This window comes from Trachurus trachurus, assembly GCF_905171665.1.
Source record: "Trachurus trachurus genome assembly, chromosome: 9".
Lineage (NCBI taxonomy): Eukaryota > Metazoa > Chordata > Actinopteri > Carangiformes > Carangidae > Trachurus > Trachurus trachurus.
In genome coordinates this window covers 30,687,642-30,701,705 of record NC_139895.1, presented here as the reverse complement: position 1 = coordinate 30,701,705, position 14,064 = coordinate 30,687,642, and the positions used below count along the sequence as shown (strand labels likewise).

Sequence of the window (14,064 nt, the reverse complement as noted above, 5' to 3'; positions counted from 1 at the left end):
TACAGTGGGAAATAAAACAACAAGTAGTAATGGCGGCGCGGCGGAAGTCGGGGTGGTGGAAGGGAGATGTGTTTATGAAAGCAGGCTCCTGTGGTGATGTCACTATAGGAGCAGAGTCAAAATCTGGTAATTTTGCGGTGTGCAGCCTCATGAGCTACTCTGGCTTAAACAAAGAGCCCAAACCAAAAAACTCAGCCACTTTCAAACTCCAGATTTTCAGGCAAGTTTCCACTAAGGTCCAACACCAATATACATGTTTTAACAAGGAAAAATGTGATTTCCGGGTGATGACTCCTTTAATTGATATAAAGTTGTGTGAGTTTATTGTTGAAGGCATCTACTCTGATATGTGCAATTAAACGTCCTTGTGCTGCATGCAAGTATGACATGAATGAAGCTTCAATTATTTAGTCTGTGGTGCATAAGATGAGAAAAGAACTGTTTGAGACTAAGAAGAACATTATCTAAAGAAAAAAACATATTTAAATAAAGCCGAGGCATGTTACACATCAGGTTTTTATATGTCATTATTCAGTAAGTCAGTTTTGGAATAAGTGGCTTCACTTTCTAGAAAAAAAAAGTGTTGTTTCATGAACCAGTCTTGAGCTGTTTGCTCTCTCCACAGCAGATCTTACTTTTTGAAACATCAAACTTTCTAGCAGATATCACTTTATCGGGATCTCATTTTGAGATAACTTCTCGGCGTGAGAAGGCGATTCGAAGAAAATAAAAGAAAGCACAAAACAAGCGAAATGACGCTGAAGCTCGAAGCAAAGGTTGAAAGATACAATGGGCTGCGGTGAAAGAAAAGGCTATGAGAGAATGAGCAGGTGTGGTGGGAAAGACCCATGGGCTTCAGGGAGAGAATAGATCAATAACTAATTTCAGTACCAAGCTTCACTCGCACAGTTTTCCAATAAATGCTGGATGGAGAGTACTGGCTTAGCCGCTCCTCACCCCCCCCCCTCGACTATCTCTATTCTATCACCTTCTACAAGCAGGGATTGGACTCTGTGGAAGAAGGCTGTTTTTTTTCCCATCATTGTGATTGTTGGTTGGGTGGATTATGTTCCTACAGCTAGCGTATTGTATAAATGTAATCCAACATTGCCATTTCCATTTCCATGTGTCCTCCATGAGTGCTCCCACAACCATTCCACATATGCCGTCTCTGTATCTTTAACGTTTTTTTTTTTTTTTTTTTCCACTGCTCTGCCTCCTGCAACCCCTCTCTCCCTCCCTCTCTCCCTCATTCGACCAAGGCCAGTGTTGAGGTTTTGTCAAGCCTATGCAGGGAGATTCAGACAGACAGGAGAGTGAAGCGTGTGTCATGCAGGGCTGCTGCTGCTGCTGCTGCTGCTGAGGCTCTTCTCCTCAGAGGCTGTGACCTAGATAACCAAGAGGAGCTGGAGCGCCTGCAAGCCTTGGAGCCACTCCAGCTTCAGCAATGTCAGGAAGGGGTTAGTTGTGTAACACAATGTCCTATTTAGTTTGCTTGTCACACACATGGATGCAAACACATATGTACCCTATGGTGTTCCAGTACCATCATAGTACGCTTCTTCCAGTGACTGTTTTATTACCAAAGACGGGATGGACAAAAAAAAAAAAAAAAAAAAGGGACTAGAAATTCATCTGAGTTTAAACATAAGCATTAAGAATGCTTAATATAATTTTCCACGCCAGTAGCAGCTGCAGCTACACTGTGAAACCATGTAAAAAACATCTACAGGCGCACTCTTCCTGCAGTGTTGCACTGTTTTATTCCTGCGTCTTTATTCCAGCATTCATCCAACTGATGTTTGGTGTATGCACAGACACAACCACGAGACAAATAGCCGCGGTTATTCCCCTATAACAGGTAGCCGGTGAGCCGAACAGTTATATCCAGCGCTGCACTGCCACTACCTGGTCAGTTAAAAACACTTATGTGTTGACAAACAACGTCGACATGCATCCACTCTGGACTGCACGTTATGAGGACACCATGGGTGAAACACGTGGCTTGCTTTATTGGTCCACCCTTCATGGTAAGCAAGAAGAAGACACACAATTTACACAATGCCACACCATCATGTTGAGGAAATAAAATATAGATGGACCTCACTGCGCTAGAACAACTTTAATAGGCTGCACTGAGAATAACCGAATCCTTGACCCTAGAAGCTGAGCTACTTTCGATATGCAGGAGCAACACTGCCATCAGGTGGCGATTGTTCGATACTGCAACATCCTTCACACTGTTGACCGCTTGTACTGCAGTTTAATCATCACCATGACCACTTACATGTTACAATTCAATATTTGTACATACATAACTTTGTATGCTGTAAGTAAACATACACACATTTGTCTGTAAGTTTGGCACAGACGACACATAGAGATACAAAGGCCCCGACGGTTTGATAAGTTTGAGCTTCATTTATGGACACGAGTCCAGGCATCGTATTCTAATTACTTCAGGGCCTGTTCAGTCTTTCATTACAGATTTTAGGTAGAACAAAAAAAAAAGTAGGCAGTAGGTTACACGGTCAGCGCTGGCTCTGCTGGGGCTTGAAGCAGTCCCAGCCAGGTTTGGGGGTGTATGTGTTCTCAGGGAGAAGAAAGTCTTTCAGTCTGTCGGGTAAAGGCAGGGCCTTGACTCTGTCTTCCAGGGGCCAGGGTTGTAGGTGGCCCCTTATAAAGGCCCTGCAAAGGCAACGCAGAGCAGGTGGGCTGGCTTCGCGCTCTACCGCCCGGCTGTGCAGGTCAACCAGAGCCTGACCATATGGGTGAGGGTCCTGACCGGGCACGGGGAGCTCCAGCCTGAGAGGCAGCTGCAGCGTGGGGATGTTTGCCCTCGCTAAGTCGAGCAACGCCTCGGCTTGCTCCAGGAGCTCGGAGGCGTGGCTCTGATCGGAGCACTGCTCCAGGGCCGCTTGGAGCCGCTGGATGAGGAGGCTGTAACCTGACCAGCAGGTGCCTCCGTGATAGGAGCAAACCAAAGACGCTCCGCTCTGCATCAAGAGCACAGCCAGGGGAAAGAGGTGGTCGAAGTGCTCCAGGCTGGTCTGCGTCAGAGAGAGCTCGCCGTCCTCGCTCAGACAGCAGCTGGGGTCGACGCCGTGAGTCAGCAGGAGCTGAGCGGCTTTCAGGCAGAAGTTACCGATGGCAGCGGCGTCCTCCGTGTTGGCCTCCAAGGCCTCCTTAACCAGAAACACCAGTGAGGACTCGACCGTTTCACCGTCTACTGTCGCAGCGTTCACGTCAGCACCTGCAGTGGAGAAAACATCACACAGAGGCACGTTTGTATTCAAACCTCAAACAGATTTCTTATGTCATGTGTACATTACAGTCTCCCATAATATTATAATTGAAACAAAGAGCCAATTTGTCTAGAAACATATGCAGCACTGTTTTGACAAGAAAAATAAAGAAATTAGGTAATAGAAAAAAGACTCTTGACTTTTAGCCTGTATTGCTCAAGTTCAGTGACTCCTATATTTCCCATAATGCAGCGTGTTGGATGATGACGATGATGATGATCTTTGATTAGGCCTATTAGATCTCCATGGTAAATGACCGTGTCTTTCAACTCCAAAACATCAGTTTGTCATGAACGCTTTCTGTAATGAATTTGAAATGCCCAAGCTGAGATACACCCCCACCCGTGACATCACTATGACATCATCCAAGTTTTTCTTAACAAGGCTCCAGAGGCTATTATACAACTTGACAAATCCTCAACATGACAAGTGACAATGATCCTTTTATTAGAAGTGAGCATCTTAGCATCTTTTGCTGAGGTCTGTGTTTTGTTTTTTCCCTTGATAAAAAATAAATGATAGGTTCAGATGAAATATTTGTATCACCTGGGAACCCAAAACCTATTGATCTGGTTTGAGGGGTATTTAATCAACCAAAAGAAAGCACAGTGGAGATGAGTGGCGTTCGCAGTCAGTACCTCTTTGAAGAAGTAGATGGATGTTCTCCGTGTTGTGCACAGTGAGTCCATCGCTGCTCGCCAACGCATGGAGCAGAGGTGTTTTCCCTGTGAAAAGATGAGACCACATGCATCAGTTTTCAGCAGTGTTGTTTTCGTTAACGATGACGATGACGAAATATTTTCGTTGACGCCCCTTTTTTTCATGACGATAACGAGACGGTGACGAGACGAACACAGCTCTCTGATGACGAAAACATGACGAGACGTGTGTGAGTTTTCGTTGACGAGACGAGAACGGACGTAAATGTTAGTGGTAGGGCTGTGATCGCCTCTACATTCCATATTATGGATTGTCATTACTAGCTGCACACGATTTAGCAACGGCTCCGTCAACAACAGAACAACGCTGCTGAGACGAGCCGCGGTGGCGGTGCGCCGCCGCCCGGTGCTTGTGATCAGAGCGGCAGAGAGCAGCAGGCAGTGATCCGCTGCTCTGGTGACCTCGGTCAGTGCGGTGCAGCCGCTCCGCGGCGCTGACGGGTGGTCAGACGTTCAAATGCATGACATTTCTGCTTATTGTGCGTGTAATCTGTCCATTAAAATCAACAAGTGTCTGCAACACTGCTGCATCCTTGTGTGGTCACGTCCACCACCTGGCATGCAGCGCACATTCTGCTCAACACACCTGCCGTCACTCCATCAGAAAAAAAACTGAATGCACTACTGTTACCACTTTATCTGTGTGTAGGCTAATGCCTTGGATAATCCTTAGACCATAAAGTATTTGGCATTGGGTGGAAACATTATGTGTAAAACCATTCCTTTATTGAATTCATTTGTTGAAAGACTTTTTTTTTTTTTTTTTTTTTTACTGAAACTGACTAAAACTAGACGAAAACCTTGTTGAGTTTTCGTCGACTAAAACTAGACTAAAACTATCACATATAGGAATGACTAAAATTGACTAAAACTAATAAGTATTTTCGTCAAAAAGACTAAGACTAAGACTAAATCTAAAATGCCTGCCAAAAACAACACTGGTTTTCAGAACGAATGGTTGAATGAGCGACGAATGAATGTTTTTCGGAATGAAGCTGGCCAATGTAAATATACCGTGTTTATCCCTGGCATTGACATCAGCACCGAGTTCCAGCAGCGTGAGCAGGCAGGGCAGTCTCTCCGACTCCTCACTGGCAAGATCCAAGGGACTGCTCTCATGGATCTACCAAGTAACATATAGTTCATACTAGTGTTAACACCAGCTGATGACAAGAAGTGACAGACACTTTTTTATTTGAGTAAGACAGTTTCCTCACCCTGTCCCTCTTTTCAATGTCGGCTCCGTGCCCGACCAGCAGCCTCACCATGTTTGGCCTGTTCCGTAAAACTGCTATATGTAGTGGGTTGTAGTATGACACAGGGTCTGGAGAGTAGAAAACACACATAAATATGGAATAAATTGTGTCTTGATTATAGATAAACATACAGTATATTAACATATATGTGTTTATATATACAGAGAGAGAGAGAGAGAGAGAGAGAGAGAGAGAGAGAGAGAGAGAGAGATAACCTATATATGCAAGTTGCCTATTCTTAAAAAGGTATAATATGTAGGAATTACCCCCATCTAGCGGTGCGGTTGCATATCGGAACGTATTCTTGATGTTGCATTCACGTGAAATCGGGCAGACGTCAGACAGACAACAGACGAGGCACCTGACCCACATTTTACCGTCTTTCTCTCGTCGAGTAAAATGACATCCGGTTGGTTTGCCGATGGCCGTCTGCCTGACTGCACCTGAATGCAACATCAGTGCCTCCGTCCTTACTCACACTACACAGTGGTGACAGTTTTAACAGGCGCTACCTGGAAAACTTTCTCCCCGAGCCGACTGCTCCGGTGAGTTTCCGTGGTTACCTATGGTCACGCTGCCACTGAACGTAAAACATGGCAGCCTCGGTTCGGTGCGCCGCCCACTTATGTATTTGATTTGATTTCATTCTAAGGTACGAGAAAGCTTTCATTTGTATGCAGGTGTGATTCGACTTCAGTGAACTACGTATTTATGAAAGCAATATTTGATTTTTACTAATAAAAAGCCAAATAAGTTACATACTGGGGCTTTAAATAGTAAGACAAAAAGTATGAAATGCTTAAAAATAGAGAAGAGAAACTTGAGCATGCTGCATGCTTTGTGGGAGCATTCGTCAGTGGCAACTTTTACTAAAGAGGCATCCAAGAAACGTGAAAGATGAATGAAGGAGTCTCTGCATGGATCCCCTAATTATGTCCCCAGGGAGACGGAGTTCTACATCCACCAGAGGTCACCACAGCAGAGTTTGGCTGAGCCCTGGCAAGTTTTCACTGCAATTTGCAAAAGAGGGACTCATCTCTCAAGTGTATACAGATGACATCTTGCTCATTATACATGTGCAGTTAGTTGTGTTAAGTAGGAAAACAGCAGGTCCACTCATGTTTTGAAGTGAAATCTGTCATTAAGTGTCCTTTATGAATTTAGAGCAAAAATAATGGTCCGTGTAGCAGCAAGAAAACCATCATCACACACAAAAAAGTTGAAACAAGATTGACACTAGTAAACTAATTACCATCCACACTCTTCACACAGCAAAAAAACATTTCCCCTTGACAAAAACTTGTTATAGTAAACCTGAAGTTTGAGTTTCACATGGCTTCATCATTTTCTTTCACTTGTAATCCTGTGCGCTATCATCATATTATGTTATACAGTATGTTATTATCCAGGATTGATAATACTCTCACAGCAATAAGAAACTAATTGGAAAGAGGCTGGAAATGATGTGCCTACTCCCTATTTCCTGAACATGGTACAAGATACCAGCAGTAATTTCTCACCTTCAAAGTTTAGATGAGCTCCGTGGCGTAGAAGGATTTCAGCTGCGTACACCAGTCCCCTCTCCGCCACTTTGAACAGAGCATAGCTGATGCCCTCTTCAAACACCTCTGACTGGGACTCCCGCTCCAGAAGCTCCACCAGAGACAGACCAGACTCGTCCTCCGGGCACCTGACTCTGCAAACAAGAGTAAAGAAGCACTATTACATTCAAAGTCTGGATAAAGACAACCAACGTTTCAACTAGGGATGCACCATAACTATCAGTACATATAATTATCGGCCCGATATTGGCTGATAATTGTTGGCCAAAATATACATATTAGTCTAATAATTACATTTTTTGAAGATTACTAGAGCAAATCATAGTTAGCCAATATTGCCTTGATTTTGCTCATTTTCAGTCTGTTGAATCAATAACAACTGCTGATTTATGAAGAGTCATAACTGTTCTTGTTTTTGTTATGATTAACATTGATTGATTGATTGATTGATTGATTGATTGATTGATTGATTGATTGATTGATTGATTGATTGATTGATACTTTATTCATCCCTAAAGGGAAATTCACATTAGTCAGGCAGCTAAAAATGACACAAAACATGAACACAACACTTGCAATGACAGACTGATAGAACATACGCAGCATTACATTACAGATGTCAAAGGACCTGAGTCTTCTCAAAAAGAAGAGCCTGCTTTGTGTCTTTTTGTAGGCTACACATCACTTGTGTGTACGGACCAGTCCAGCCTGTCATCAAGGTGTACTCCAGGGTACTTGTATGACTGAACCCTCTCAATGTCCACCCCGTCCACAGTCACAGGCCGTAAGGATCTCTTGGACCTGCCAAAGTCAATAATCATTTCTTTGGTCTTTGATGTATTAAGCAACAAGTTGTTCTTGTTGCACCAGTCTGTGAACGCCCCCACCAGGTCCCTGTATTCATCTTCCTGTCCCTTCTTCACACATGCCACTATGGCCGTGTCGTCAGAGTACTTCTGAACATGGCAAGATTCAGATGTAGATGTGAAATCTGCAGTGAAAAGTGTGAAGAGGTAAGGTGAGAGCACAGTACCTTGTGGTACTACACTGCTCACTGTGTCTGACATGCAATTCCCCAGCCTCACATCAGCTCTGTAAGATAGTTATAGCCCCACAAGAGGATGGTTGGATCTACACCCGTCTTCTCCAGCTTTCCTCTCAGAATTCTAGGTTGAATTGTGTCAAAGGCACTGGAGGAAAAGTCTAGAAACAGCAGTCTCACATATCGCCCAGGTTCATCCAGGAAGGACTAAATCCGATGCAACATGTAGATGACTGCATCGTCCACCCCAATGTTCTCCCGGTATGCAAACTGCAGGGGGTCCACAGAATGCTGTACTTGAGGTCTAAGGTGGCGGGGTAGTAGTCTCTCCAGAGTCTTCATCATATGAGAAGTCAGGGCTACTGGTCTGTAGTCACTGATTCCTGCTGGCCTCGCCACTTTGGGAACCGGCACCAGGCATGAGGTCTTCCAGGGAAGAGGGATCCTACATGTCTGAACGCTCAGGTTGAAGATGATGTCGGTTATATTATTTGGTTAAGTCAGAGACTGAACTATAATGTTAAATTAATCTTTTACTCACTACATCTTAGCCTTTCTTAACCTCAGGTGTATATTAAAGCAGAAGTAAGCGATCCGGTCATTTTTCTGACTTCTTGTCAGCCGATGGAGTTAGCAGCCCCCGCCCTCGTCATGGATCTATTGGTCCTCATCCCTACGTCAGCATATTCACGCGCATCCCTTGGCTGCACACACAGCCCTTCATGCCGTTCTCTCTCCTCATTGGATAAAGGTTGTAGGATACAAGGAAAGTTTTCTCCTCGGCTCAGAGCAAAGCAGAGTGACTCACAGACCCGTGTTTCAAACCAAACACTCTATGTAAGTGATTGCCGTCGGAAGATAGAACTATTTAAGACTTATATTAACACAAATATTCCGCTTACTTCTGCTTTAACTATTAAAAATGTTATTGGCATTGGTTATTAGAAGCAGATAGTTATCGGTATCGGTGGAAAAAAATAGTTATTGTGCATCCCTAGTTTCAACCAGAGAATGAATACTACACTGCCCTAAAAATTGAGTCAGAAACAATTACTTCATTCCTGTAAGTCATAGATTTCATTTTTGTCATAGCAAGCATAATGAATCGCAGTTTGGCATCTAACCAGTGGTGCAAAATGAAAAAAGTGCAGAATACTTAACATTATGCATAAAGACAGAATCTGCAAACATACAATGTGCATGGAACTAACAAGCATCAAATCACAGTGGGGAAACATGTCAATAGGTTTCATAGTGTCTGTGACAAAACACCACACAGAAACAGAAACAGAAACAATCAGTCAAACAGTTTGCTGCTGTACCTGTCCTCCTGACGACCACCACTTCCTTCCTCCACCCCCACCACACACATCACAGCATCCACCAGCGGCTGGTACTCGTAAATGATCCTTCGAAACCCATGGAGGAAAGGCATGGCTCCTCCGCTGCTCAGTCACCTCCTGAAACCACCACAAACAGACGGACAGAGTCACAGACAGTCACAGACAGACAGCGGGTGTGTCTGCGCCAGACTGAATGAGCTCACTTATCTCTGCACTTCAGCCGACTGATAACAACGGGAGTTAGGGCGGCACATTATGCTAACGTGCTAAAGTAAACATTATGTAGCGCTATGAAGACTGAGATATGATGCGAGTTAACAACTGTATCACATCACAACTTTAGTGCTCGTTGGTGTAACGTTACGTGACGTGTAGCTGCTAACTGACGGCGACTGTTTTTATGCTCAAAGACTGAAGTTACATCGTCACGGTCATGTTAAACGTCACCGTTGGGGCTAGCAACGTGAGCTCTTTCTCCACTATATCACTGTTAGGTTTTTGATATTGGTATAATAATGACATTACCCGAAGAAGGTAAGTTTATACAAACTCATTCAGGATACTCACGCTACTCGCTTGCCTTCAAAACAGGAAACTGACTCCACCACGCCCACATCGGTCCGTCACTGTTTTCTTTCCCCTTAATGTAAAGCCGCAACGACGGTTCCTCTCTACGCACCGTCCGACTCCCTCATCAATCAATCTGATATGATGTTTTCCCATTCTTCCTGTGGGAGGGTAGGCTACAATACAAGTCAAAAGTTTGCACACACCTTCTCATTCAATGTTTTTTCTTTATTTGTAGCGATTACTTTCTACATTGTAGATTCACACTGAAGATATTAAAATATGAAGGAACACGAGTTGTGTAATAAACACAAAAGTGTTAAAAACAAAAATCTGTCACCTGGCCTAAACCCGGCCGGCTGAGAAGGTTTAGAGTCTAATATGTAGCTACAGTAAGTACTCTGCTGAGTACATACACACTTTTTTTTTTAAATAATCAACTGGAAAAAAAACTTCTCGATACTAATTGCAAATACTTTTTAGAGTTATAATAATTTAAAGGTTTTAACCACATTGATCAAAAATATTTTCACATTTCCATGCTGCTGGTATTTATTGAGGACACTCTGAATGCTGCAAAAACCTGACTACAAACACCCTAACATTTAAAGCAGTACTAAATAACTTTCAGTTTTGGTTGAGTTGAGTTTGGCGGCGCCAGTGGCCCAAAGCGGTAGTGTTTTTGCCTGAAGGAAGACTCCATTTCCCATGAGCACTAGCGCGTAGCGCCGTAAACATCCTGAACTCCCAGTGCATGGAAATTAACAGAAGACGTCCAAACTAAGTTTCTGTTACCAGCGGATCATTTCACAGTAAACACACGTACACAATCCGACGGAAAGGTGCCGCATTGCCTGCTCCCTCCTCCTCGTGACTCGCAAAAGTGAAAGTTAGGGAGCCGGGTTCCTACCATGCTCCTCAAAGCTGCTTAGTGCCAGAGAAGGCGACACAGACCCCCTCAGGCCATGACAGAGGTGTCATTCAACATGTTGTAAGTCCATGTACCATCACAAAAGTTATGAAAATATTATATGAAGTTCCTTAGTGTTGGTTTAATAGTGTATTTTGTTGTAAAGATTTCCCTCCTATCAGTTGATTTCAGCCGATTGAATTCTGACCTTTTGAACCAGCAACATCTAAGATGGTACAGAGAGAAAAGCCTCTGCCTCTGATGGGAAAGAGGAGGCTTTCAGCAGAGCAACCGTAAATGATGTAAGTCACACCAGCGCCATAGCAACACAAAAGCGATAAACTTTGTAATACTGATGCCTTTTTTTCTCACTAGAAACTGGTTCCTATATACAATTTTTTCCTCTTTCGGAATTACCTGTCAAGTAGATGCACCCAGAGGGAGCTTGGCCATCATTTTACCATCCACTGCACAACAGTCTGCAGAATCATTAACACATGGACCAACTTCTTTTTCTGCCTGCTTCGATCTGTTAGCATATGGATGACACCTGATGAAATTAGAGCTCATCTTCCTCATGAGTTCAGGGACCATGCAAACACCCAGGTGATCATCAACTGCAACTGCACAGACCTGCAATACCAAAGTCCTCCTTCGGTGCCACTTCAGAGTGAAGTTTTCTCTCATCTAAGTATCACAAAGCACCCTTAGGTCACAGTAGTAGGCATGGCACCATATGGTGCTGTACCACTTGTGTCAGCACTCCATGAAGGCTCTGTGAGTGACGAAGAGACCTTCAGGCAATCAGGCGTTGCGCCTCTCCTGTCATCTGACATGGCTGTTATGGTTGATAATGGTTTCCTAATAGATGACCTTGTGCCTGGCAAAATTCACTAGCTCCCCTCTCTGTCAAATGGAGACCAAATGTCAGCAGGTAAAGTTCTGGGGACCCAATCTATTGCTTGTGTAAGAGTCTGTGTGGAGAGGTTAATTAGGAGGATAAAGGAAAACAAACTGTTTGATACTGTAATTCCCTTGTCGATCTCAGGGAGCATCAATCAGATATTCACTGTTGCGTGTCTTCTCTCCAATTACCAGAAAGGACCTCTGGTCAAAAAGTGGAGAGTACAAGTCTGAGGATTCAGTTTGGCATAACACTCTGTATACTTCAGTACACACAGAGTTGAAACACTCCAGAACTTTTAGTTTACAGATAAGGTATACTATAAATCTCAACTTCGCATTTACCGCTCTGTGAAACACATCTCTTTGGCAAAGTTGTGTTGGCCATGTTCACTGATAAAAGGCCAAACAGTAATCTGTTAAATATATTGATACTAATCTATAGTCCGTGTTTTTGAGGCGGCTTTAACAACACTTCTCATAATGTTGTTCATTATTTGAATGTTCTGATTTTTGCACTGCTTTTATAGGAGCACACCATTTCATCTCTTTGTACACTGTACAAGAAATGACAAATAAAAAACCTTTGACCTTTGACCTTTGAAATACTTGCTTTGACGAAAGCCAGTTGTTGCACAGGGCTGAGTTTAACAGCATATTTCCCAAAAATGTCAGAAGGTAAATCGGTTTCTTTACCAATCTTTGGTCTCTAGTTGCACCCTCTACCTTATGAGCTATATGTGAAGACATTAAGAGCAAACAAACACACACACAGATGGTGGTTGTAGTTTGTGGTTAACCAGTGGTGGGGCTGTGCAGTACATGATGGCGCAGTATGGTGGGCAGCAGCTGTGACCTCTAATCTTCATGGGTTATTGGTATGACAAGAGGTGTGAGGAGCAGAGCCCCCTAGTGGCGACATGCAGATAAAACACATGGTGCAGATAGTTGGAGGTGGGAGTAATGTGCAGACTAGTCTTACAGACTGACTGTCATTAATTCATTTTTATTCTGTTTTATGAATGAAGGCCGTGAACATTGAACACAGTCAATCAAAGGAACATAGTTAACATGAACATTGAAGCAAAAGAACATGGTTAACCCAGGAACAATGTCAACTGAATGACAACAGACCTGCATTTACTGCCCTGGCATGACCCATGTTTCTTGGTCTTTGTTGGATACAAAGAGAAACACAAAGGTGGGTCATTAAAAATACATACTGTCTTTAAATAGCCAAACTATATGCAGGGAAATAACAGGCATTAATTAACCTTTACATTAGGTAAGCTTTCTCACATTCTCTGATGAATGCCAGTGAAAGTGTTTCTATAATTCTGTGGATGTTGTTGACAAATACTGTAATTATCTGTGGTAATTCTTGCAGATATCACAAAAAACACACATTGTTCTGCATCATACAAGACCAAATGGAAACTATGCTTGCTGCAATAAAAAGGTGAAGTGCACTCAAGTACAGTATTGTCATCAACAAACATGCACTTAATTGTATCAGAAGTGAAAAAGTAGTTGCCATTACAGACTATAACAGAGTATATCATGAATAGATCATTAACACCAATGCATTAATAATGTCTCTAACTGTTGTGAGTGGTCAATGTGGAGATAGTTTAATAATTTTCTATACTTAATGTCCATAAAAGGTATTTAAAAAAAAGTCTGCATTAAACTGTTTTCCCATATCACTTAAAGGTGTACAGAAATGGCCGTTTGTCATGTTTGTCGCGCCGAGTTGTCACGAGCTGCAACACAAGTTTACTCGAGTAAGGAAAACAAATTTGATTTGTCGTTATCGAGCGGGCAGGATATTCAAAGCTTGGGGCGTATGCGCGCACTCCTCTCCCACACTCCAACACACACACAGTAACTTCATGTGATAAAAGTCTGATCAGTTCTGTCTTGACCTTAAGATCGTGGGTTTGATGCCATGTTGACAGAGATGGCAAAACCGGCCGTAGCTCCCGTGGCCCTCTCAAAATTTCCCAGAGGAAATTTTCTAGTTTAGAATGTGTTGCTGGAGGTTATTTGTCTTATTTGTAATTTGTAGTGGAGTAAAAGTATAAAATACCCTAGTATAAAATGAAAATACTCTATTTAAATAGAGATACCTCCAAACTGTAGACTACCGTACTACAAAAATGGACCTACTGTAAGTTGTACGGTCAGCTACACTTGTTGTGCTAATTCTTGATAATTACAAAGGTTTACTCAGGAAACTGTACAGGCTTTTACAATGTGGCATTTAATTAGACTTCCCAAAAGCAGAAAAAGAGAAAAAGAAAAGAAACATTGTTAGTGATTAAGTGATTAGGGAAATTGGCAGCACTAACAGTATATCAATCGCTTCATTCTTCAATCAATTTATAAGCAAAAGCATGACTGCAGATATTCTAATTTTAATGTATTTACTGTAAAAAAATAAAAAGGGAACAATAT

The 14,064-nt window shown here is 42.8% G+C and overlaps 1 protein-coding gene across 1 annotated transcript; it reads right to left on the bottom strand.

The window, feature by feature from the left end:
- Positions 1-1,625: 1,625 nt before the first annotated feature.
- On the bottom strand, positions 1,626-9,849 carry asb6 (ankyrin repeat and SOCS box containing 6). The gene is made up of 7 exons (XM_083979281.1): positions 9,795-9,849; positions 9,207-9,344; positions 6,801-6,976; positions 5,242-5,348; positions 5,039-5,147; positions 3,944-4,030; positions 1,626-3,253 (listed from the first exon to the last, which is right to left on the bottom strand). Exons 2-7 carry the CDS (start codon positions 9,317-9,319, stop codon positions 2,532-2,534), a joined length of 1,314 nt encoding a protein of 437 aa, XP_083835407.1. The 5' UTR covers positions 9,320-9,344; positions 9,795-9,849; the 3' UTR covers positions 1,626-2,531.
- Between the last annotated feature and the right edge of the window lie 4,215 nt (positions 9,850-14,064).